This window comes from Triticum urartu, chromosome 6A, assembly GCF_056163025.1.
Source record: "Triticum urartu cultivar PI428250 chromosome 6A, HENAU_Tu73, whole genome shotgun sequence".
NCBI classification, from domain to species: Eukaryota; Viridiplantae; Streptophyta; class Magnoliopsida; order Poales; family Poaceae; genus Triticum; species Triticum urartu.
Window position 1 is genome coordinate 394,092,149 of NC_141878.1, and position 26,727 is coordinate 394,118,875.

At 43.7% G+C, this 26,727-nt stretch overlaps 2 protein-coding genes across 6 annotated transcripts; one reads left to right on the top strand and one right to left on the bottom strand.

Annotated features, from left to right (window-relative positions):
• Positions 1–8,284: 8,284 nt before the first annotated feature.
• LOC125513287 (protein FAR1-RELATED SEQUENCE 6-like) lies at positions 8,285–13,353 on the top strand. Of its 5 annotated transcripts, XM_048678364.2 has the most exons (9): positions 8,335–8,485; positions 9,300–9,504; positions 9,860–9,957; positions 10,053–11,881; positions 12,001–12,036; positions 12,146–12,259; positions 12,494–12,562; positions 12,660–12,824; positions 12,921–13,353. In XM_048678364.2, the coding sequence occupies exons 3-8, from the start codon at positions 9,882–9,884 to the stop codon at positions 12,786–12,788; spliced, it is 2,253 nt and encodes a 750-aa protein (XP_048534321.1). In that variant the 5' UTR covers positions 8,335–8,485; positions 9,300–9,504; positions 9,860–9,881; the 3' UTR covers positions 12,789–12,824; positions 12,921–13,353. The 5 variants fall into 5 exon arrangements, with proteins under 5 accessions (XP_048534316.1, XP_048534320.1, XP_048534318.1 ...); XM_048678363.2 differs by lacking the exon at positions 9,300–9,504 and having other exon boundaries at positions 8,329–8,485; XM_048678361.2 differs by having other exon boundaries at positions 8,333–8,485; positions 9,326–9,504; positions 9,860–11,881.
• Positions 13,354–13,762: 409 nt separating this feature from the next.
• LOC125513294 (uncharacterized) lies at positions 13,763–23,430 on the bottom strand. The gene is made up of 15 exons (XM_048678373.2): positions 23,255–23,430; positions 21,229–21,890; positions 20,809–21,121; positions 20,333–20,479; positions 20,133–20,221; positions 19,965–20,057; positions 19,220–19,346; positions 18,425–18,489; positions 18,172–18,343; positions 16,899–17,117; positions 16,772–16,819; positions 16,517–16,660; positions 15,032–15,114; positions 14,246–14,361; positions 13,763–14,168 (listed from the first exon to the last, which is right to left on the bottom strand). The coding sequence occupies exons 2-15, from the start codon at positions 21,828–21,830 to the stop codon at positions 14,080–14,082; spliced, it is 2,307 nt and encodes a 768-aa protein (XP_048534330.1). The 5' UTR covers positions 21,831–21,890; positions 23,255–23,430; the 3' UTR covers positions 13,763–14,079.
• Positions 23,431–26,727: the final 3,297 nt, after the last annotated feature.

Below are 26,727 nucleotides of genomic sequence, written 5' to 3' on the forward strand. Positions count from 1 at the left end.
TCATCAAGTAGATATACCCATATCTGCTCAAATCATCTGTGAAGGTCAGAAAATAACGATACCCACCGCGAGCCTCAACACTCATCGGGCCGCATACATCAGTATGTATTATTTCCAGTAAGTCATTTGCTCGCTCCATTGTTCCGGAGAATGAAGTCTTAGTCATCTTGCCCATGAGGCATGGTTCGCAAGCATCAAGTGATTCCAAAAACCCATCAACATTGAGTTTCTTCATGCGCTTTACACCAATATGACCTAAACGGCGGTGCCACAAATAAGTTGCACTATCATTATTAACATTGCATCTTTTGGCTTCAATATTATGAATATGTGTATCACTACGATCGAGATTCAATAAACCATTCACCTTGAGTGTATGACCATTGAAGGTTTTATTCATGTAAATAGAACAACAATTATTCTCTGACTTTAAATGAATAACCATATTACAATAAACATGATCAAATCATATTCATGCTTAACGCAAACACCAAATAACATTTATTTAGGTTCAACACTAATCCCGAAAGTATAGGGAGTGTGCGATGATGATCATATCAATCTTGGAACCACTTCCAACACACATCGTCACTTCACCCTTAACTAGTCTCTGTTCATTCCGCAACTCCCGTTTCAAGTTACTAATCTCAGCAACTGAACTAGTATCAAATACTGAGGGGTTTCTATAAACACTAGTAAAGTACACATCAATAACATGTATATCAAATATACCTTTGTTCACTTTGCCATCCTTCTTATCCGCCAAATACTTGGGGCAGTTCTATTTCCAGTGACCAGTCCCTTTGCAGTAGAAGCACTTAGTCTCGGGCTTAGGTCTAGACTTGGGCTTCTTCACTTGAGCACCAACTTGCTTTTCCGTTCTTCTTGAAGTTCCCCTTCTTACCTTTGCCCTTTTCTTGAAACTAGTGGTCTTGTCAACCATCAACACTTGATGCTTTTATTGATTTCTACCTTCATCGATTTCAGCATCACGAAGAGCTTGAGAATCGTTTCCGTTATCCCTTGCATATTATAGTTCATCATGAAGTTCCAGTAACTTGGTGATAGTGACTAGAGAACTCTGTCAAATCACTAGCTTATCTGGAAGATTAACTCCCACTTGATTCAAGTGATTGTAGTACTCAGACATTCTGAGCACATGCTCACTAGCTGAGCTATTCTCCTCCATCTTGTAGGCAAAGTGCTTGTCAAAGGTCTCGTACCTTTCAACATGGGCATGAGTCTGAAATACTAATTTCAACTCTTGGAACATCTCATATGCTCTATGGCGTTTAAAACGTCTTTGAAGCCCCGATTGTAAGCCGTAAATCATGATGCACTAAACTATCAAGTAGTCATCATATCGAGCTCGCCAAAGGTTCATAATGTATGGATCTGCTCCTGCAATCGGTCTGTCACCTAGCGGTGCATCAAGGACATAATTCTTCTATGCAGCAATGAGGATAATCCTTAGATCACGGATCCAATCTGCATCATTGCTACTAACATATTTCAACTTAGTTTTCTCTAGGAACATATGAAAAATAAAACAGGGGAGCTAAACGCGAGCTATTGATTTACAACATAAATATGCTAATACTATTAGGACTAAGTTCATGATAAATTAAGAATCAACTAGTAACGGCAAGCAATATGTATATACTCACACCCACAACTCCTTTGTGTTCTACTCGTGCATATAACATCTATGCATAAACCTGGCTCGGATGCCACTGTTGGGGAACGTAATAATTTCAAAAAAAATTCCTACGCACACGCAAGATCATGGTGATGCATAGCAACGAGAGAGAAGAGTATCGTCCATGTACCCTCGTAGACTATAAGCGGAAGCGTTATGAGAACGCGGTTGATGTAGTCGTACGTCTTCATGATCCGACCGATCCAAGTACTGAACGTACGGCACCTCCGAGTTCAGCACACGTTCAACTCGATGACGTCCCACGAACTCCGATCCAGCAGAGCTTCACAGGAGAGTTTCGTCAACATGATGGCGTGATGACGGTGATGATGTTGCTACCGACGCAGGTCTTTGCCTAAGCACCGCTACGATATGATCGAGGTGGATTATGGTGGAGGGGGGCACCGCACACGGCTTGGAGCAATCAACGTGTGTCTATGGGGTGCCCCCGGCCACGTATATAAAGGAGCAAGGGGAGGGGGCCGGCGGCCTCATAGGGTGCGCCCCAAGGGGGAAATCCTACTCCTACTAGGAGTAGGTTCCCCCTTTCCTAGTCCAACTAGGAGGGGAAGGAAAGTGGGGGAGAGGAGAAGGAAAGAGGGGACCGGCCCCCAAAGCCCTAAACCAATTCAGTTTGGGCCTAGGGGGCACACCCCACACTTCCTTGCTGCCCTCTATTTCCACTAAAGCCCACAAAGGCCCATTGATCCTCCCGGTGAATTCTCGTAACTCTTCGGTACTCCAAAAAATACCCGAGTCCGAATATAGTCATCCAATATATCGATCTTTACGTATCGACCATTTCGAGACTCCCCGTCATATTCCCGATCTCATCCGGAACTCCGAACTAACTTCGGTACATCAAAACACATAAACTCATAATACCGATCGTCACCGAACGTTAAGCGTGTGGACCCTACGGGTTCGAGAACTATGTAGACATGATCGAGACTCGTCTCCGGTCAATAACCAATAGCGGAACCTGGATGCTCATATTGGCTCCTACATATTCTACGAAGATTTTTATCGGTCAAACCGCATAACAACATACATTGTTCCCTTTGTCATCGGTATGTTACTTGCCCGAGATTCGATCGTCGGTATCCTCATACCTAGTTCAATCTCGTTACCGACAAGTCTCTTTACTCGTTCCGTACTGCATCATCGCGCAACTAACTCATTAGTCACAATGCTTGCAAGGCTTATAGTGATGTGCATTACCGAGAGGGCCCAGAGATACCTCTCCGACAATCGGAGTGATAGATCCTAATCTCGATCTATGCCAACTCAACAAGCACCATCGGAGACACCTGTAGAGCACCTTTATAATCACCCAGTTACGTTGTGATGTTTGATAGCACATAAAGTGTTCCTCCGATACTCGGGAGTTGCGTAATCTCATAGTCACAGGAACATGTATAAGTCATGAAGAAAGCAGTAGCAACAAACTAAACGATGATCGTGCTAAGCTAACGGAATGGGTCAAGTCAATCACATCATTCTCTAATGATGTGATCCCGTTAATCAAATGACAACTCGTGTCTATGGCTAGGAAACTTAACCATCTTTGATTCAACGAGCTAGTCAAGTAGAGGCATACTAGTGACACTCTGTTTGTCTATGTATTCACACATGTACTAAGTTTCCGGTTAATACAATTCTAGCATGAATAATAAACATTTATCATGATATAAGGAAATAAATAATAACTTTATTTTTTTCCTCTAGGGCATATCTCCTTCATCAACACCCGACGTGACCACGGCCCGATAGTATAGCATGGCAGACTGACAAAAATGTAGGGCCACTGATGATAAACTAGCATCCTATACTAAGCATTTAGGATTGTAGGTGAGGTATCAACAACTATAGCAACAATGACAGGCTATGCATCAGAATAGGATTAACGGAAAGCAGTAACATGCTACACTACTCTGATGCAAGCAGTAGAGAGAAGAATAGGTGATATCTGGTGATCAAGGGGGGGCTTGCCTGGTTGCTCTGGTAAGTAGGGGTCGTCAACAACGTAGTCGACCGGGGCACCAGCAGCGGCGTCAGCCTCGTAGTCTACCGGAGAGAAGAGGGGGAAGAAACAATGAATACAATGCAAACAGATGCATAACGATGCATGATATGGCAAGTAACGGTGCCAGGTGTGCCCTAACGCGGTAGGAGGTGATACCGGCGAAGGGGGAAAACATCCGGGAAAGTTGCGTGTTCGCTATGTTAGGGATGTGTGGCGAACGAACGGGCTGCGTATCCGAATTCATCTCGTCGTTCTGAGCAACTTTCATGTACAAAGTTTCTCCATCCGAGTTACGGATTATTTTATATTAATTTTTAAAGTTTTAATTCATTTTTGGAATTAACAGAATTAATTTAATTCAAAATTCAGTTTATGATGTCAGCATGACATCAGCGGTCAACAGTCAGTTGACTTGGTCAAACTGACGCTTAGGTTAACTAAATTGGTTTAGTTAATTAAATAGGTGATTAGGTTAACTAATTATGCTTAAATTAAGTTAATTATTATTATTTTTTTAATTATGTATTTTTTATCTCTTTTTTAAAAAACGTTCTGGAGGCGGGGCCCTCCTGTCATTGACCCAGGGGGCCTAGCGGATCGGGCGCTAGCGGGGCCACGGGCGCCAGCCCATCTGGGCGCTGGCGGGGACACCCGTCGGGGCAGGATCGAGCGCCGATCGCGGCCATGGCGGGGCGCTGCCCCGAGCGACGCGCGCGGGCGCTGGGGTGGAGTGTTGTCGGCACGACGGCAACGGGAGGCGCCAGCAGCGGCGGCGCTGGAAGGCAGTAGACAGGCGCGGCGCGGAGCGGGGCATGTGCGGGAGGGGGGAACCGGAGTGGCCAGAGTGGCGCGGTGTGTGCGCGCGCGCGCGCGAGCGATGCGCGGCGAGGGAGAGGCGAGCGCGAGGCATGCGGGGTGGTGGCCAGCGATGGGCGTAGGCAGAAGCAGCGGCGGCAGCAGCCAGTCATGGAGCTAGCAGCGCAGTAGGGGAGCATGCTAGCGGACGGTGGCGGGGGCGCGCGGCGCAGGTCGCGGCAGTAGCAGCAAATGGGGCGGCGGGCGAGGCGCGTCGGGAACAGGCGCCGCATCACAGTCGTGCGCGAGCAGCAGCAGTGCAGGGGAGCGGGCAGCGGCCGGAGCCAGTCACCAATGGCGACGGCGTCGAGTAGAGGCGGCCGCCGGAGCTCGGATCAGGTGGGTTCGCGGCCACGGCCTTGCACGTTGCAGGCGGGGCGAGGGAATGGACGGTCCTACGGGCGCGGGCAGGGGTTAGCCGGAGCGATGGCTGCGGCAACGCCGGCTTCAAGATGGGCGGCGACCGGAGTGGGTGTGGGTGTGGGCTCGCACGGGAGGGACGGCGCGGGCGCGGGTGAAAAGGGGAGGAAGGGGAGGGGCGTAGGGCAATGGCAGCGGGGCTTGAGGTGGGGGAGGCGGGAACGACGGCGACGATGGGGATGAGGTGGTCGAGGTGGAAAGGCTCCGGCGATGTGGTCCTCCAGTCGACGGCGGTTGGCGTCGAGGTGGGCTCGGGATCGCTCCCTCGATCCAGATCGGATCGAGAGGGGGGGAGCGACATGGGAGAGGGGAAGTGGGGCGACAGGGATTAGGGTTTCGTGGTAGTGGGGGGAAATGGGCGCGGCTGGTGGGCCGGCCTGGCAGCCTGGTTGCCTGCTGGGCCGTGGCCAAGTGGGGGAAGCCCTTTTCTCTTTATTATAATTTTTTTCGTTTCCTTTTATTTTTTGTATTTTATTTCTTTTTTGTTTTATTTTTTTCCTCACTTTATTAGTTTTGTAAAGTACAAAAATGATTCCTAAATTAGTACTACCACTAAACTCAGTGCCATAAAAAGTTTAACCCATAAATAGAATATTTTAACACTTTATCAATTATAAAAGGCATTTCAAAAATTGTTTTTGCTATTATTTTATTCATCTTCGAGTATTTAAAAACTTTATAAAAGTGTGGTTTCTTCACCATAATTACCTATGCATTATTTGGCACAATCCGAACATTTTAGTTTTATTGTTTGAAATTTTTTATTGTTTGACTCGATTTTGAGTTTGAATTTGAATCGGTTTCGAATCAACGCGAGTTTATCAACAGTAATCGAGGTGACGTGGCATCATTAGCGGAGTTTTACTGTAGCTTAATTATTCGGGCGTTCCACCGGCCATATCCGCGTATTTCATAGGCAGGAGCAGAGGGGAGCCCTTCTGGGAGCAAGCGCATGAAAAGTTTCACGCATGAAATCACATTGCGCTCTACGACATGTACATCATTCAACCACGCAATGTGAGATTATTGTCGTATCGTTGGCACCCTATCCAGATCAGCGTCATCAAGTTTTGGAACGTGGCTCGTCAGCTCGAGGCAAGGTGACCATTACACGCGGCAGATGACGAGATCGTAAGTTTTACTTTCCCTTGCTCAACTTGTTGATTGATTAATTCACTCATTGTTGGTCTACACATTATATGTAGCCCGCACGCGCCGCCGTTGTGTACCACAGGACAGGGGGTGACCATTTACGTGCACACACTATTGGATGAAGCTAAATGGGGAGTATGTGTGGAACGACAAGATCCGTTCATGAAGAACTTGTTGGACATCCGGGATCTAGTCAAATTAGAGACTTGTACTGGACTTAATTTGCATGCTATGTATGAATGATTTGTGTTGTTTTCTATCCAAAACTTTGATGAATATTGGCTGCTATGCATGAATTTCATTTGGTTAGTTAAAATGAGGTTTAAAATATATGCAACTACAGTTGGATGGCGTCTTCCCGCATCTGTGTCCGTGGATTAGTCCTTCCCTGTTTGCGGACGGATGCGGGAGAAAATTTGCGGATTGCTATTGGAGATGCCCTTAGATCATTTTCGGTGACAGTGACTGCCACAAACTGGGCCTGCCCGAGGTAGCCCCTCAACATCTTTGATATTTGATCGATTTTAGGTGACGCAATTGAGCGTCACAAGCATGGGCATATTCGATGACAGTTTACTGTCGAATGGGTCACTCTTTGAATATATAGAAAAATAAATAATTGTTTTTGTAGCTAACTTATTTGTGCATGTCCTTTGTTAATAGCTGAAAATTGCTTGGAATATGGATCTTTTGGTTTCCCTTGTAAAAAGGGAATTGGGAATGGTGATACAACGACTTAAGGCTTGGTTATGAATTCATGTATGCAAGTGTTAATGTGCTTTGTATTGGAGAGACCATGATAACAATACTCATTGTCGTGAGTGTGGAACGTCAAGGTGACACGAATACGGAAAGAGAAAGATTTCTCGTAAGGTGCTTTGATACTTTTCGATAATCCTATCAAAGAAAAGTAAAACAGAGATAGGTTTTCAACCGGGGTTACATATAGGAATATATAACAAAATCCAATGCAATCATCACTTGTAGCAAAATAGTTTTTGCACTATATCTAAGAAAATAGAGACATATCTTCTAGTACTATTCTTATGGATACTCGCTCAAGATGTTGAGAACCACCTTGATTAGAAGATCACTACTACAAAATCCAGATAGCACTGACCCCTCGTCACTGACCGGCAACCACAGAGGTGTCACTGATGAGCTTCATCACCGACGGGCCAACAAAGGCGTGTTTATGATGAGCCACTGTTGGTTAGCTGGAACTGTTAACACAGACTCGAGAGCAATTGGTCGGTCAATGATGAGGTCCTCTTTCACTGTTGCACGGTCGACATGTCGTCATACACAGATGTCAGATTTGGCATATCAGTGATATTCCTTAATCACTAACCCCGCCCCCCCCCCCCCCAATTAGTGGCGGGTCATTGTTGTCTATTCAACTTTGTCCTCTTCTTCTCCGCGCGGCAACAAACGAGAATGTGAAATGGGGTATGAATGTATTCACGCCTCCTCGATCACCAGTGTGCTTGTTTGGCTAGCGGTGTGTGGGTTCTCAATGAGTATGCATTGAACCGGCGACGATCCCACGACGGCAACCGCTCTCCGTGCGCATTTTCCACGACACCATTGAAAGTAAATTGAAGAAAAATCAAAATATTCAAAAAAAATTACAAGAAACATTTATGAGTGTTTCATCTTAATGCAAAATTTCATGATGAAACAACATTTGTGGAGGTCAACAAAAAATACAAAATTGATATTCCAAAATGCTTCTAAAAATAGCCTTTTTAGAGCATCGGCCTTTTTGTCTAACCTCAACGAATGTCATTTCATCATGAAAATTTGCATGCAGACGAGACGAAACATTCCTCAATGTTTATCACAAAAAATTAAGAATTTTTATTTTCTTCCTCGCAAAAAAAGGAATTTTTATATTCTTCCTCGCAAAAAAAGGAATTTTTATATTCTTCACTATTTTTTAAGACTTTACTGTTCACCCATGTGAGCCCGGAATTATAAACTTCATAACTCTTGTGGTTTTTCTCACTCGAAGTCGAAGATACGGGGATTGGCATCTCTTCCGGTCGCCGTCGCTCGCGGCCTCGTCCCGAACCGGTTGTTATTTCGGCTGGTTAATAACGGAGAAACCGAACCGACCGAACCGGAGGCATAACCCAATGCCCACCGGGGCCCTTCTTCAGGTGCGTGTCTAATTCATTTGTCACCAAAATTTACACCCGTCATCTTCCCCACCCGCTCCCAAACCCTAGCCGACCTCGCCGGCGGTGGGCTCTCAGACGATGGAGACGGAGGGGGCGGTCCCCCCGCCCAAGAATCCTCGCCGCCCCCGGCGCCGCGACCTCAACGCACTGGTACTCCCCGATCGACCCCATCTCTTCCTGTTCCTCTATATCTTTTAGCGGCTTGTGATCCTGAGAATTTGATGTGCGGAAGTGCGGGAGAGAGGGTCCAGGATTACTACGTGATTTCTGAGGGTTTAGGTGTCACCTGGAGAAGAAAGCTTAGGATTTCATGGGGTTTTAGGGTTTTTACATGAGTACGGATGCCGAGTTTGCGGTGGTTCAGACGCCTGCAAAGAAGTTGGATGTCGAGTTTGGAGCTCATAGCATCATTTGTTATTCTGTTGGCAATGACTTGTATTAGACTTTATTTTTGTGGATCAGCGTGGCATTTTAGTTTTCTTGAGAGGGCGATACATTCCACCCATAATTCTGTTCATTCTTGAGGGCTGGGAGTTCCGTTTTGGGAAACCATTTCCCTCTTCCAGTAAGCTGGAATTTTGCTTCAGAGCTACTCTCCCAGTCCCTTTTTATCGGCAATAATTATCACGTCAACTGTTCTGCAATTCCATCAATTAGGTGGACCGAATAAATAAAGCTAGGTCATCTGGCATAAAAAAGGGACATTAATCTGTAGCGTCCATGAAGCGTTTCAGTGGGGCAAATTTGGAAGAGGTCCTCATAAGGCAAATTGTGCCTAACAATTCCAGACAAATCTGAGGCAAAGCTAACACCTAAGGAGAAATTAACACCTATAAAAGGGATGGAGGGAGTACTAATATTAGGATGACTGTACTTGGATGATTGCTAGAGTATTTTACGATATGACAAACAAAGTGCTAGTGTCATGCTATCCTGAAATCCTAAATTTAGAATGTATTTGTAGTTACCGATGCCACTTTGATGCTGTAGAAGATAATTTTGCGGTTGAAACGGTTTCCTGAGGGCATGTACATGCAAGGTGCTTATTAATGACCGCGTGAAGAGAGAGAATATAGCCACATCATTAAGCACCTGGAGCATGTAATTCATCTACGGAACTACTGCACGTCCAATACTTGGTGTCCGACCTTGCTATGATGGTCAATCCAGTGAGTCTGCTGTACCTTGCCCCGTGCATCGATGGTCGGATCTGCCGCATCTTATAAAAATCAGATGGAAAACATCGTATGTATAGCAACACTCTTTCATCTACTCTAGAATATTTAAGCTCAGCTTTCTAGGTGCTTGAATGGTTTATTTTATGCTATTAATTAGTATAAGTACTCCCTCTGATTTTGGAACGGTAGAAGTACTAATTAAATTCATAAGAACCTCTTGGTACATAATCAAGCACACATCCTTTCAAATAAGCACCAATATGCTATCCTATGTGTCTAGAAAAATCTGGTTTATCCTGCTAAGCACTTGTGTTGTACATGTTCTGATGGTAGTTTTCTTATTCAGGATCCATATTTAGAGGAATCTGATGGACAGGACATTGGCATTCCAGAAGTTGGCATGGTGTTCAATAACCACATGGAGGTCAACCGATTCTACCGTAGGTATGCCCGTCGTGTTGGTTTTGGTGTCTCGGTTAGGAGGTCCTCGTTCTCACAAGAAGGCACCTGCTTATATCTCGAGCTGATGTGCTGTAAAGGAGGGCGTCCACGTTATGAGCCTAAGTTCAGGAAGCGGGCCTCATCAACCACCAATTGCCCAGCAAGGATCCGTGTGAAGTTATGGGGAGACAAATTGTTGCATGTAGAGTTGGCAAACCTTGATCACAATCATCCTGTGAGCCCAGCAATGGCAAGGTTCTTGAACTCTTATAAGCAGCTTTCTGGCCCTGCGAAGAGGCGGCTGCGTATGGGTGGACCTGGAGCTATGCCAGTTGAAGAGCCAAGCAAGATGCCTGTTGATAAGTTGGGTGCACTCGAGGAACTTCTGTTTGGAGAGAGCAAGAACCATAGTTTTGTTGAGAGGGGCCGTTTGAAGCTCCAACCTGGAGATTCAGAAGCACTTCGACTTTTCTTTACCCGAATGCAGGCCAAAAATGCAAACTTTTTCAATGTTATCGACTTGGATGATGAAGGCTGTGTCAGGAATGTTTTTTGGGCGGATGCATGGTCAAGAGCCATGTATGAGTATTATAATGACGCTATCACCCTTGACACTTCCTATGTGGTTAGTAAACATGATATGCCTCTTGTGACTTTTCTTGGGGTGAATCATCATGGCCAATCTGTCTTGTTGGGTTGTGGCCTGCTCTCTGATGAAACAGCAGAAACCTATACGTGGCTGTTTAAGGCGTGGGTAGCATGCATGTCTGGCAACCTTCCAAAGGCTATCATCACTGACCAATGCAGGGGCATCCAGAGTGCAGTTGCTGAGGTTGTTCCTGGAGTTCGCCATAGAATATGCTTGCATCAGATAATGAAGAAGGCGGCAGAGCAATTAAGTGGGCTATCAGAGTACAAAGCTATCAGCAAGGCATTGCAAAAGGCTGCATATGATTCTTTAACAGTAGATGAGTTTGAAGGTGAATGGAGTACTTTGATCACATACAATGGGCTTCAGGGTCATGACTGGTTAAGATCACTTTATGAGTGCAGATTTTCATGGGTTCCTATCTTTCTTAAAGATGCTTTTTGGGCAGGAATGTCTGCTACACAAAGAAGTGAAACTATCACTCCTTTCTTTGAAGGGTATGTTGATTTGAAAACCTCTTTGAAGCAATTTCTTGGTAAGTATGAGATGATTTTGCAGAGCAAATACGAGAAAGAAGCCCAAGCAGATTTTGAGACATTTCATAAGCAACGTCCACCTGTTTCAAAATTCTATATGGAAGAACAGCTCTCAAAGGTATACACCCATAACATGTTCAAGAAGTTGCAAGATGAGATTGAAGCCATTATGTACTGCCATGTATCTTTGATGAATGGTGATGGGCCCATCTCCACATTTAATGTCAAGGAATGTATTTTCCTTGAAGATGGTAAAAGGACTATGAGCAAGATTTTTGCAGTTACTTATAACACAGAGGAAAAGGATATAACTTGTATATGTGGAGGTTTCCAATTTAGCGGCATATTATGTAGGCATAGTCTCTCCGTGCTCAAGTTTCAACAGGTTCGTGAAGTTCCTTCACAGTATGTTCTTGATAGGTGGAAAAAGGATTTTAGACAGTTACATGTGATGGGACGACTTTCAAGTGATGTTGTTCCCGACAATCGTGTGGATAGATATGACTATTTGTCGATGAGATGCCTGCAGCTTGTTGACTCTGCAGTCCTGTCAGATAAGTATCGCCTTGCTTTGAGGCTGGTGAGAGAGGTTGAGAAGTTCTTATTAAATAGCAATACACATGATGATACACAGCCAAGGATCAAGTCTCGCATTCCTAAAGTAAAACCAAATACAGTGACTGGTCAAAATTTGGTGAATGTCGTTACTGACAATGGGAATGGTGGGCCCAAAGGACCAGAGGTACTGGTTCAACCTGTAATTAATCTCTTGGCAATATACATTCTTGCTTTTGATTGTTTATGGAAATTGTTTACTTGAACTGCTACCATCTGAAACCATTCTTATTTTGCAAAACGCAGGCTTCTGCATCAGCGCAAGCATCACAAATCCAGAAGGTAGATTGGAATAAGCATCAGGACTTTTGGTGCAATACCACTTCATCAGTTGAAACATATAGCATAGTGGGTATATTGACTGCCTAATGTTTTTTACTTTTAACTGCAGGGAGTAGCAGAAAAGGCTGTAGTTCCTGCTGGTTACATTGGTGTGCCAGCTAACGTCCAGCAATTCATGGGCAATCAAGCTGCAATGCGCCCAAGTATTGTTTACATGGTTCCGGTACGTCAAAACATGGGTGACTTTATTATCAGCTAAAATGTCACATTGTACAAGTACCAATAGCACCAGAAAAGATTTCCAGCATATTCTGATGGCCTTTTTTACACCAACATTAGAGGCTCCATAGCCCATACTACTCTGGAACTTGCCCATCTCCATGATGCATGGTTCCTGAGTGCATCATTTCTGGAAACACGTGCCGTCAAGTTAACTCTTGCTTATATGAAATTTCAGAGTGGCGTTGACCCTCAGGCATTTGGAAATGGTGTTTTGATGCCAGTGATGTACCAGCAGATGTTCCAGGTTTGTGTTTACGTGTATTAGCAGCAAGTTCATGCATTCTTCTCCCACTTTGGCCGGACCATTCATGTGTGGTATACAATGTTATGGATGCATGTAGATACCTCAGCAGCCAAACGGAGCCGCGCAAGACACATTAGCAAACGGTAAAAGGAAGCGACCCCGTGCCCAGAAGCCAACAGAGACATCTCATCAGTCAAATGGAACCTCAGGACCTGCAGCTGGCTAAGGGCACTCTTCCCATTTAAATCAGAATTCACAACAGGTTTTTTCCTCATTGGGACTCCTGTTTCGCTTTGCGCCATTATTTGTTGAGGTGTTGACAGTAATGGCCTGATGGTCGCGTTTTGGGACATCCCAGGAGTTGGTAAATATGCAGAGAAAGAGGAGTCCTGATGCCAAGAGGAATCTTGTGTAGGCATGCTGGCAGTGAGAAGCGCGCACCTCGACGATCGCAGGCGGTGACCCTCAAGCATTTGTGCGGCCCGATGCCATCTTCATTTGGGTCATGCTGCTTCAGTCCTGCCATGTGTAGAAGACAGTTATCTTTTGATTGATGTCGATTCCAGCAACATTAGCAACATCTAATCTCCTGCGCCGAGTGTGGCTGTGGCTCTTGTTGAGGGCATGTAAATGATTTTTCTTAACCGATCATGTAAATGATTTTGCTGAATGAGCCCTATCCTGTCATGATCCCGGTGCATCATGTTGCTTTGAATCGTCAAGTAGTTGTACAATATTGTATATGCTAAAGCAATCTGTTAGTAGAACAACATGCAGATCTTCTTTTTACATCTCTTTATTCCACTTTATAGGGGAAAAAAAGGGTCCTAGAATGTCGGGTGTGTCATGGTAGTCCTAATTCTGTGGAAGTCCTACGTGGTACGGCGGCTTCTATGATTTCGAATACTTTTGCATCACTGATTTTCCTCGTTCTTTACACAAATTCACTACGGTTATTTTGTTTTTGTTTTTTGTCTTGAGTAATGAGCATTCATGGTGGGGTAGTTTTGCAGAACTTTCCTAACAACCGTGGTGGGAAATTTGCCAAGGTTTCTCGAAGCACATGAGCTACTGTGTATGATCACCCCAGCAGGCTACATAGTTATTGAATCAAACTAAAATTTTAACTGTGAAAGAACAAACCGCATGTAAGCCAAAGCACAAACCGAACGTAACCGAAGCCAAGGATGGAACGTAGCATGCATCCAAGTTCAAACGATCTGTATTTCCACTTCCGTAGCAACCTGTCGAAATCACAATTGCCATTTACCAGCCGAATCCACAGCACTGAACCTACCTATATGCATCCCATCATCTCTACAGCAAGTTTGCCTTGCCAGCCACTCAACGTTACATCCAAGTCAGCCCGGAGAGGCACAAAAAAATGGTTATCCTGCCTTTTGATCTACACACGGCACTGCCATGACGTAGCTCTGATACTCGAAGGGTTACTCCTGATCTGAAATAATAGGCTGTCCATCTCAACACGGAAAATAAGTTTTCAAGTGTGTTCGCAACTACTGCCGTGATTCTTCTTCTTGGTCTTCATTGTTCTCGTCAGTTTGAGAAGCTAGCTTCACGATGTCTTCCACAAGGATCTTTCCTTCTGTGGCATAAAAAGTTGTCAGCAAACAATGTAATACTATCATCAACACAACGGGAAAGTCATGTGAGTGCAAGGACCTTTGTCTTTAGAAAGGTTGCTGATGAACTCTTGGACACCTTCCTTCCCAATGGTATCCTTGAGATAAGCCGCAGCCGCCGCTACCTCCTCAGGAGTGACCTTGCCATCATGATCCCTGCAAATTGAGGTGCAAATGGAATCAGTATGTTGATGTAGCATGCTCCAAGTGCAACCCAACGTCTTGGTCCATGATAAACATCAGCAACTTGATCCAGAATGAGTTTTCTGATATACAAGTGATACTGAGCCATACGGATCAGCCGTACTCATGCTATAACCTCTTCTCTGACCTCATTGACTCCATATACATTATGGTGCACAATTATGCTACTTTGCCCTACAGCTGTTGGTCAGCTTTTCTGTTCAAATCATGATATATAAAGAATAAATGGGTATTCATTGCATCAGCAATTCATGGAAAATGGCAAATCCCTGTCCAAGTATCAGACAGATGGAGTACATGTTTTATGTATCTATATGGGTGGCAGACTTGGCAGTATATAAATGAACAAGCAGAGAATAATGAACGGTGTTGGACAACGAGGCTACCACTGAAAACTTGTCTGGACATGGAACTTGCAGTACATTTATAAATCCTCCCTACTCGACAAGCCCCAGTTTAGTTTCAAATACAAAGTGATATTGACCATAAGCACAATGTACTACTACTTATGGTCAAATGACATACCTATCAAGCAGGAGTAGTTGACTAGCATGCAATATAAAATCAGCTTCATTCACATACAAGTGACATACCTATTTCTCGCAAAAAAAAAGTGGCATACCTATCAAGCAGTTGCCAGCGGTTTCCGATTTGTGCATCTACATCATCTATCTCCTTTTCCAATCCCTGAAGCATAGCATCAACCTAAACACAGCAAAAATATGTCAATAACTAATACACAGATTATAGATATCCAACAACAACAACAACAACAACAACAACAAAGCCTTTAGTCCCAAACAAGTTGGGTTAGGCTAGAGGTGAAACCCATAAGATCTCGCAACCAACTCATGGCTCTAGCACATGGATAGCAAGCTTCCACGCACCCCTGTCCATAGCTAGCTCTTTGGTGATACTCCAATCCTTCAGGTCTCTCTTAACGGACTCCTCCTATGTCAAATTCGGTCTACCCCGCCCTCTCTTGACATTCTCCGCACGCTTTAGCCGTCCACTATGCACCGGAGCTTCTGGAGGCCTGCGCTGAATATGCCCAAACCATCTCAGACGATGTTGGACAAGCTTCTCTTCAATTGGTGCTACCCCAACTCTATCTCGAATATAGATATCCAACGTAACATAAACACCAGTGACAGACTGGCAGTTCCTCCAGAGAAACTTCTCCGACTAACAACAGACTTTATTTGGAAATAACAAAAGTAGATACAGAAATCAATCAAGAAACAAATTCATAAGGAGCCACCATTTAATCAAAATAAATAAATAAACTAAAGATAAAACTAGAATTTCAAATGTGAGTGCCGGCACCTTATACGTACGTTTGACATTTGACTAGCAGATAGCCAGCTGGTATAGTATAACCCTGTTTATGACAGCTTGGTAATTTATTCCCAAATAAGCTAACATGCAGAGGTGAGAATGCAAATCAAGTAGCTATAAATCCTACCAAAGCTGACTAATCCAGGATACAGTTTTTGGCGAACTATATTCACATGAAGGGAGAAATGCAACCATACATACAAAGAAAGATATGAAGTTTACAAGTTATATCAAAGCTGACTCATTTAGGATATGACGATTGGTTTTTGGCGACATTGACTCAGATCTGAACATTTCTTATGTTGTATTTGCCTACTGGCGTTTGAAAAAATCAATGGCACTAGTTACCGTACCACTAAGTCTCATCAGAAAATGGGGGGATAGGTTTTTAACTGTTCAGTTCAGTTCAGATGTGACAAATGACACACTTGTGGACAGATTAACTCACCCGTCTACAAGCTCTTAACTGAAAATCACATCATAAAGTCGTATACATGAATCGATGTATATGTACTTACTTTTTAGATTTCAAATGGCAAGGGAAACTTGCCTATCGAAGCAGCGAGTTTGGCTATCTGGCACTACAGACAAGTCCATTTGTTTCGTTTATATCACCAACTAGCTTTCTTATGTTGAGAAAACTATTTAAGATGCAACCATACAGTCAATTCTCATCTCAATACATCGATGTTCTTATTATCTGGCATTTATGTCTTCAAGTTATGTGACTGATGAGATATGGCTTTCCATGCATAGAAGGATTCCTTACCTTCTCAATCAACGCTGACGAGACCTTTTCTTCTGCAGCGACCTCATCAGCGTCGTCTGCCTCCTCTCTAGCAGCCATATATGCCCTCTTAGCTTCTTCACCATCTGTGCCTTCTTTTTCAATCATGGAGTTATACAGTCCTATCTGCATTCGACAACAATAAAGTCCTTTTAGACCTCCACAGTACATGCATATGCAACATAACAGAAGAATGACGTATGGACAATTGTTCCATTTCACATGTCCACACTGTACCTCCTGGTTGACAAGGCTCAGGAACTCTTGACGCTCCTTGCTAACAGACTGCAATATAAGTAATCATGGACTATTACCATCAGTAGTTAATGTGCTAATATAAAATACAGATAGACTAGGATCATACCGATGCAGATGCTAGCACAGCCAAGGCTCGACTGATATTACAGAGTTGTTCCTTGTCACGCTGTTTTCCTTCTCTCAGTTCTTCTTCTTCCCTAGCAGTAGGCTCGGTCATTTCATTTAAAGCTAAATCTTGTTCATCAGCCTCTGGTTCTTTGAGCTTTGCCTTCTCTTCCTTCTTTTGTTTTGCCTTTTCTTCTTTCTCTTTCTTCTTCTCTTCCTCCTGAATATTTTTGTATGCAAAAGTGTTAACAACAGTTCGTATAAGCAGCATAACGCTGAAAATAAAATAAATGGTCTACAGTTCGGTATAAGCAGCATTATACGCTGAAAATAAAATAACTGGGTTACAGTTCAGTATTAGCAGCAGTATGCTAAAGATAAAATAAACAGGCAACAGTTAAGTGTTAGCAGTAAAGCAGCATTGTGCTGGAAATGAATAATTGGGTAACAGTTTGATACTAGCAGCATATCAGCACAATGTTCGCAGCATTATGTTGGAAAAAACAAATAATCGGGTCCAGACGATCATAAATCCCAATACCTACTTACCGGGTATTTATGAACTAAAAGTCTAAAACTGGGCTAACAGATCCCATGAAACAAATTTTATTATGGATGGCCCTAAAGCATACAAAAGATGATAAACTAATACACTTTTTCCCGTCCAGTGTGAACATTGACGTGGCTCAGACGAGATGAGATGATAGCTTTACAGTTGAGACTACAGAGAATTGCCTTAATTCACAAATGCAGGCATACCAAGAGTTCAAGAAAAAAAATCATTCATAGCATAAACCATGAACAGCTTCCCAATCCATCCAATGCATGAGATCATGAGGGCATGAACAGGAAGGATTATCAAGCTTCAATCATGACAGAACAAGCGCATGACAGGATATGTAATAGTAGCGTATGTTACATGGGGTGTCAGCCAAAAGAAGTCCATAATATGAATGACTTTTGAGCCAAGACAATAAATTAGTAAAAGAAGAGTGACTACATGCCCCACTCACTATTAGCTTACCAGAAGTTCGACCAATGTGAACTTCATATCTATGATATCATGGTTGCATTTGCAGATGATGTAAAAATAGTCCATTTTTAATATTTGTAATACTTCTATAAGGAGAAGACCCACTCACTATTAGCTTACCAGAAGTACGACAAATGTGAACTTCATATCTACGATATCATGGTTGCATTTGCAGATGATGTAAAAATAGTCCATTTTTAATATTTGTAATACTTCTATAAGGAGAAGACATATACATCACCTTGATAAGTTCTTCCTGCATCTCAAGGAATTCCAGTTTTTTCCTTCTCTCAGAAACTGAATCTTCAGATGGCAATACTGTACCAACTGTATCCACAACTTCATCTGGTAGAGAAGACAATGTTGCTACAACAGCCTCCTCAGGTTTCATTCTCCCAGATACGATAAAAGCTCTGACAACATTAGAAAGATGAGTAAGAGTGCGCCCAAACAGTACTTTTGTAGCCACTGAGAAATATATCAAAAGAATTTACCTTGAAAGTATGAGAAGGGACGATGGCATAGCATGGTTGAGTGAGAGGTCCAACCAGTCTCGTAGCTGGACAGAAAATGAAGTTGCAATGAATTACATTAACACAAGAAGTTGTGGTTGTTAGAAGCAATACAATCTAACTTTAACTGTGTTTATCTCTAAGTGGAGACAGAATGATGGATGTAGCTTACAACAGCATCAGACTTCACATTACAGTTACTACAAAAGTAATATAACTCTGGGAACAAAAACTATGAAACAAGATCATACAGAAGGGACAACTGATAAATAAACCACGATGGACTAGGATAAGTACCATGGTGCCGAGTAGGGCATAGAGGTACTTACAGATAGCACAAACAAAGAAACAAAGTCATCTTTTGAAGACCAAAAAAAAGGTCAGGCGATGGAAATTGATGATGCACTGGCCTATTCTATGACAGGGACATAAAATGAAAACTCCCTCTCATATCACAAATCATTCCAGTTCTTGGCATAAGAACTTAGGTAAGGTATCTGTTGACCGAAGTTAACCCTATTTGAGATGTATAGGCATATCAGAAATAGTTAACTATGGATATGTTATTACAGTATATGCAGGATATTGGATGCAGTGTCATAAATTTATCTCAAAGGGGTGGAATGACATACAATGTGGAAGAAATGAATAGATGGCTAGGATGAACATGCAACAGAGGTAGAAAACTAAACAAGTACACCAAGTAACTGAGTATAAAGTATTGGAGACTATGAAACTCTAAATTATGTGCATATCATCTGAGTAGGGCAAACAAACCTGTTGACGCATTTCTTCCGTTGACAGCAGGCCTAGGTGGCCGCGTTCACGGCAGGCTTGCCGGAGCTCCTCTTCAGAAAGAGACTCCACCCCCTCAGCTTGAATCACCTTATCATCATTCTTAATGCTGCATAGATAAGAGTACTATTACTAAAACAACGAGCAGATAACTTATAAAGATAAATGCCAAATTGCATTGAAGTATATAGTCGCAAAATCACTAGAAAATCCAATTCCACAAATAGTTATATACATTAAATGAGCATAGATGCTTGAATATCAGGTACTTTTTGAGTCCAGCACATATTAAACATATTCAAACAGTAACAAATTGGGGTAGGCTAGAGGTGAAACCCAAAACATATTAAACATATTCAAACAGTCTTGAACATAAATCAAATAAGACATGATTCCTTACGTCTACAAAGCTTCAACATCGAGCAAACTACTCTGTATTTGTCTTACATATATTAACAGAGATTACAATACACACTTGATATTATAATTTGGACAATTGTTTGGTTACTTGGTTAGTTTTCTATAAACATTGTATTAATCTCATGTCTCCACAACGGGGCTTATCTCGAAGATTGGCACTTTTGTTATTACGCGCAATAGTAGATAATGATTAGATGCAAGCTAATTAGCGCTCTGCGATACAATTATAAGTTTAATATTTCCATGCATATCCCTCTACTTCACACAATAGCAGACTATATTTCACGTTTTTAAACCAAATACTTACTCGCGCAGTTTTTTGCGAAGCATGAACCTCAAGTAATGGTCCGTACCAAAAGGCCGAATACCCATATATTTGCACATATTTACCAAGCGTGGTCTGCAGAAAAACATTGATCAGCTCTGGTATAACTGTGATATTACAAGGATGTTCAAAATTCAAATAAGATGTAACCTGCTCATGTTATCCAAAGTCAGTTCATCATTAAACAGCTTCGCGAAGTTCAAGATTTCATCATTGGATACACGTTCACCTTTCCTAACCTAATTGCAGTTTAAAGTACATTATCCAAGAGAATATCATATAAATGAATTTATAGTATACACTATACAGTATAAAACTATTCACAGAAGGATGTTATATATAACTGATACCTTGTTTAAAAATTCGTCCAGATCTTCAGCGGTCTGTTTAGTTTCTCCACTACGGGATGTTTGGACTTCCTTTGCCATTTCTTTTGCAGTATCTTGCAGAAACTTTGCATACTCCATCCTTGCTTTCAGTTTCCTTTTCAACGCTTCCTGCATCGGAACATGAACTGCATTCTTGAGCCAATCCATTTTTAACAATGTTTGTGGTTCATATAGAAATGTAACTACGAGATCAATTCAAACATTGATACACAGACATCTGTCATATCAGGAGATAGTGAACAGCAGGGTCAACAAACCATGGAACCAAAATGATGATGTACTGCACGCACATGCACGTCTGATTAACACAGGGTAGGTAACCCATGCATCATAAGTTGTGACATACATGGTGGCATAATAGCATGCTGAGAAATGTAATAGCTAAACAGTATAAACATACTAGTGCACTAAGTAATTATTGTTGTTGCATCACAAACCTCTTCTTTCATCCTGTCTTGAAAAGTGGATGGCAGCATGTTTGGAAACAACTTGAGAAACACCGGCAATAAGAATTCCATGAACGGAACAACGATAAACACAGCAACAGGTACCAGCCTGAAGATATCAGCTGTTGTACGGGTGAGTTGTTGCCTCTCTCTCCTTGACAGGCTCTTTCCACCAGCAAGCTTCACCAGCAATCTTGATGAAATCCTAACATCTGCCCAAAGTAGCTTTGTTCCTAACCAGTAATGCTGCAGTGTAGAAATAAATTCATCCTTCCCATGCTTCAGCTTTACAGCCCAGTCAGCTCTACACAGAGAGAGGTTGCATATGTTTAGAACACCGGAAAAATGGGGCAGAAAACAATATCTTGTATCAAAAGTCATAAGTTTGAGTTCAAGGAAGAAGATACAGACCTACTCATTGAAGCAATAGCTCGGAGAGCAGGGCCAATACCCAGAAGCCTTGCCCAGAATTTTTGTACGATTGATCGGCTAGCCTTTAGAGATTCTTGCACCTGCTTGGCTTTGGCTTTAGCTTTTGCTGTGCTTAGGCCTTCCACAGCCTGGTCACATTCTTCTGGGGATGCCTCCTTTTTCTTTTTATTCTGCTTCTGATCCTCACTCTGTTCTTCTTCGATATCCAACTTAGGTTGCCCAGCAGTTGCAGTTGATGCTCTGCGGACTGACTGCAACAAACCTCTAGCTCCAAAAGGCAATGCAAATTCATTACTTCTTCCAATTCCATAACCATGAAGAGAAATCACATGAGCTGGTCGCTGCGGAAACCCATTACCAAGACCTAGCAGACCACCCTTTGTCAAATTCACACTATACGGCTCTTTCTCCTTGTCAGATTTTGAGTCCCCTAAGCTTTGCTCGAGAAATTGCTGCGCTATTCTTGGCTGAGCCTTGAAACCAAATGCCCCATGCTGGAAGGTAGAGGAGGATGACAGGATAGGTGTGTTAACATTATCCAAAAGATGCTTCCTTCTCCTAATGATCGCCCTTGAAGCCATACTTGGTTGCTTCTCACCCTCCCAATGGGAAGGCAAGGATCATGCCGTTCTAAGTAAAACCTGAAGTGATCAAATTCAGAAACCATAAGAAAAATGAAGATTGACAAGGGGATAGTAACAGCACATTACAACAACAAAAAACAGAGGTGAGAATAATGCTGAACAATCGCAGTACCAATATACCACACGCACTAGTCAATTCTTTTCAAAGGGCACTAACTGTAGTTTTCTGGTATAATGAAAGGACCGTAAATCTCTAGGATTTCCTCTAACATAACAGTAGAACACATAAGTACAGTGAGTAATACTTAGAAACTTATATGAGTAGCAACTAATATGGAGAATCAAAGTGAGCATGCAAAAGCTGTAAGAGAATCAACTCTGATCCAACTATACAAGCAAGCTCAGCAATAGTCCAATCAACAGCCAGCGGAACAAATAAGTGTGTGGTTGTGTATTTCCCAAATGATCACAAGATGCAGAACTTACAATCCATAGCCAGCACAACAAATAAGTCAACAGTTGTGTATCTCCCAATTGATCACAAGATTAAGAGCTGACAATCCAACAATGCATAAATACTATGAGTAATAATTTCACTGTTGCTGGTAAGAGATTTCATGAGAATCAACTATGTTCTTCACCTCAGATTTACAAATTGCTCACTTTAAGTCTTAACTACGACAGGCACTTGTAACAGTTCACGAAGAAAAATCTGAAGCAATCATTAGTCAGTAGTAAACCTGCTTTGTACACTTGCATTAAGGAATATAACTCCATCTTTTAATTTCCAAAATAAGAGTTATAGAGGGAAGAAAAAAATCACAGATAGATTATTATAATCAATAGCAGAGCATCTCCTCGGTTGAACCATTTTGCCTATCCAGATATCGACACAAAAAAGCTAACAGCATATGGCACTGACAATTTAATTCGACAAGTTTGACGTCAGGAGCAGTTCGAGATTATATAAGTTACAAATTCCACTCGACTGTCGAAAATCGAAACCCCGCGAAAAGTGTGAATCGCGTCAGGTTCAGTCCGTACCGATTCATCCATCCTCCCAAGTAAAAGAGACAGATAGCAGGGGCGGACGATTTGCAAACGATCGACCAAGATATTATAAGGAACGGGCGAGGACAAAACAATTATAATTTCTTTAGTTTCGAACAGGACCGCGAAATCGGTCCTTCCGGCTGCCACCTACCCAGAAACATCCACTACTCGCCACTCGCCACAGACAAAATCACCCGAAAACTAAAATCGCAGCAACGCACGTGAACACTGGCTGTCGATCCGTCCCACCGAATCGCCGATGCGAGCGAAGCGAAATCGACCAATGCGTCGACCGACCGACCGGGCAAAAAAAAATCAGAAGAAGAAAAACCAGAGGTGCGTCTGGAGAGAGGCGGAGGAGAGCTCACCCGGCGAGGGACGCGGCGCCGATCGGCCGATCCCGGCGAGGTAGGGTTTAGGGTTTTGGGGGAGGGAGGGGAGGAGCGAGGGGGAAAAGCGAAGGGGAATGGAACTATGGAAGGAGAAGAGGAGCAGCGGGGGCTACTTTACTCGGAGAGGAGGGCGGGGGCAGACGTGCGAAGAAAGAAAGAAATGTGGCTGTTGCAACGTGCAGCTCAAACCGTGAGTCTTGTGTGGGGAACACTTTCCGCTGCGTTCCGTCTGGTTGGGTTGCTGCTGGCCGTCGGATCGGAGCCACCTGATGAAAAATGTACGGATTTTACTTTTACTTTTCCTTTTCGATCCGTTCGAAATGTTGAACCATTTTTTTATTTAATTAATGTTACAAGGGGAAATTTTGGGACTGTTTTGTTTCAAATTAGCTGCTGCAAACTTGAAGCAGTCTCTGCGTAGCACGTGCACCTACCATGAAAGTGACATGAGTCGGAATCGGTTTGATTTGAAGATATGCTGCCCACTATATTCAGGACATGTTGTTTCTTATGATTGGATGTCACACGTGGCATATTCTGGATATATTCGCTGTCATGTTTTTGTGCTCGTCCGCGGGTTTTTTTTTCCTTAAAACAGGTCGAGGCACTGTTGTGCATTGAAACCTAGGGATTGGTGTAAAATCATAATTTAGGTCTCTTATTATATAATATAAATCCAATTAAACCTTTTATTGATCCTATTGTGGTAGTGTAATTCTTTTTTAAAAAATATTACTCACGTTTTTTTGAATATCAGTACAGACACAAGCGCTCATATACACGCGCATACATTCACCCCTATGAACGCACACACGCACACCCTACCCTTATAAGCAAATCCTGAATTAAATCAAGAAATAAATGCGAGTATCAGGATTTGAACCCTGCTGGGCTGGGAATACCACAGTCCCTCTAACCATCCAACCACAGATTGGTTCGCCAGTATAACTCACGTTAAAAGGTGAAATTTAGTATTGTGATTAGGGCATCCAACTCGGTACCCCGTCGGTCCATGGATGTGTGGGTTGTTTAAAATCCCGCAAACTAGACGCAAAATCAGGAGAGCTTTGCTGGCGTCCAGGCCACGACCATGTACATGTTCGACGCTACAGTCCCACCATAAAACCTCTCCGCACAAGAAACGCGCGAAGCGGTTGCCGCCCATTCATCTTGGTCAGTATCGCTGCAAACGTGACTCCATGGCATTGATGCCGGTCAGAGCGACGCCACCGGACAAGCAGGTTGCGCCGCTTCAATGCCGACATGACGACCGAGAAGCCTACCCCAACCGGTGCGCCGCATGAAGTCGGTTACCCGCCCGTTCGCTGCATGTGGCTATTGAAGCACAGCTTCGGCGCGGTCCACACCATCTCCTCTCCGCACTACCCCGATCTACTCCTCTCCGTCTCCACTCACCATCCTCGACGAAGTCGAAGTCGTGGTTCTCCGCGCCTGCAGGTGGCGGCTCTGGATGTGACGCCCCCGATTCGATCGTACACTAATCATACACGCAAATGTGTACGATCAAGATCAGGGACTCACGGGAAGATATCACAACACAACTCTAGACACAAATAAAAAATAATACAAGCTTCGTATTACAAGCCAAGGGCCTCGAGGGCTCGAATACAGAAGCTCGAATACAAACGAGTCAGCGGAAGCAACAATATCTGAGTACAGACATAAGTTAAACAAGGATGCCTTAAGAAGGCTAGCACAAACATCAACGATCAAAGAGGCAAGTGTTGGGGAACGTAGTAATTTCAAAATTTTCCTACGCACACGCAAGATCATGGTGATGCATAGCAATGAGAGGGAAGAGTATTGTCCACGTACCCTCATAGACCGTAAGCGGAAGCATTATGAGAACGCGGTTGATGTAGTCGAACGTCTTCACGATCCGACCGATCAAAGTACCAAACGCACGGCACCTCCGAGTTTAGCACACGTTCAGCTCGATGGTGTCCCACGAACTCTGATCCAGCAGAGCTTCACGGGAGAGTTTCGTCAGCACGACAGCGTGATGACGGTGATGATGTTGCTACCGACGCAGGGCTTCGCCTAAGCACCGCTATGATATGATCGAGGTGGATTATGGTGGAGGGGGCACCGCACACGGCTAAGGGATCAATGATCAACTTGTGTGTTCTAGGGTGCCCCCTGCCCCCGTATATAAAGGAGAAAGGGGGGAGGCCAGCCGGCCCCTGTAAGGCGCGCCAGGAGGAGGAGTCCTCCTCCCAGTAGGAGTAGGACTCCCCTTTCCTACTCCTACTAGGAGGAGGAAAGGAAGGGGGAAGAGGAGAAGGAAGGAGAGGGAGGAAAAGGGGGAAAGGGGGGCCGTCCCCCTAGTCCAATTCGGTTTGGGCTAGGGGGTCGCGCGCCCTGCCTCCTCACTTTCACCACTTGGCCCATGGGGCCCATTACTTCTTCCTCGTATTCTCGTAACTCCTCGGTACTCCGAAAAATACCCGAATCACTCGAAACCTTTCCGATGTCCGAATATAGTCGTCCAATATATCGATCTTTACGTCTCGACCATTTCGAGACTCCTCATCATGTCCCCGATCTCATCCGGAACTCCAAACTACCTTCGGTACATCAAAACACATAAACTCATAATACTCGTCACCGAACTTTAAGCGTGCGGACCCTACGGGTTCGAGAACTATGTAGACATGACCGAGACACGTCTCCGGTCAATAACCAATAGCGGAACCTGGATGTTCATATTGGCTCCTACATATTCTACGAAGATCTTTATTGGTCAAACCGCATAACAATATACGTTGGTTCCCTTTGTCATCAGTATGTTACTTGCCCGAGATTCGATCGTCGGTATCTCAATACCTAGTTCAATCTCGTTACCGGCAAGTCTCTTTACTCGTTTCCGTAATGCATCATCCCACAACTAATGTTGGGGAACATAGTAATTTCAAAAAAATTCCTACGCACACACGAGATCATGGTGATGCATAGCAACGAGAGGGGAGAGTGTGTCCACGTACCCTCGTAGACCAAATGCGGAAGCGTTAGCACAACGCGGTTGATGTAGTCATACGTCTTCATGATCCGATCGATCCAAGTACCAAACGCACGGCACCTCCGAGTTCTGCACACGTTCAACTCGATGACGTCCCACAAGCTTCGATCCAGCAAAGCTTCACAGGAGAGTTTCGTCAGCACGACGGCGTGGTGACGGTGACGATGATGCTACCGACGCAGGGCTTTACCTAAGCACCTCTACGATATGACCGAGGTGGATTATGGTGGAGGGGGCACCACACTCGGCTAAGAGATCAATGATCAATTGTTGTGTCTAGAGGTGCCCCCTGTCCCCGTATATAAAGGAGCAAGGGGGAGAGGCGGCCGGCCAAGGAGGGCGCGCCAAGGGAGGGAGTCCTACTCCCACTAGGAGTAGGACTCCTCCTTTTCCTAACAGGAGTAGGAGA

Bases quoted from the DNA above. Each gene is read 5' to 3' on its own strand.
- LOC125513287 (XM_048678359.2), top strand. From the start codon at position 8,414: ATGGAGACGGAGGGGGCGGTCCCCCCGCCCAAGAATCCTCGCCGCCCC. The intron at 8,486-9,859 runs GTACTCCCCGAT...TTTCTTATTCAG, and splicing joins GCCGCGACCTCAACGCACTG to GATCCATATTTAGAGGAATC. The intron at 11,882-12,000 runs GTACTGGTTCAA...TGCAAAACGCAG, and splicing joins GTGGGCCCAAAGGACCAGAG to GCTTCTGCATCAGCGCAAGC.
- LOC125513294 (XM_048678373.2), bottom strand. From the start codon at position 21,830: ATGGCTTCAAGGGCGATCATTAGGAGAAGGAAGCATCTTTTGGATAAT. The intron at 19,347-19,964 runs GTAAGTATTTGG...TTATCTATGCAG, and splicing joins CTTCGCAAAAAACTGCGCGA to CATTAAGAATGATGATAAGG. The intron at 14,169-14,245 runs GTCCTTGCACTC...TTTATGCCACAG, and splicing joins CAACCTTTCTAAAGACAAAG to AAGGAAAGATCCTTGTGGAA.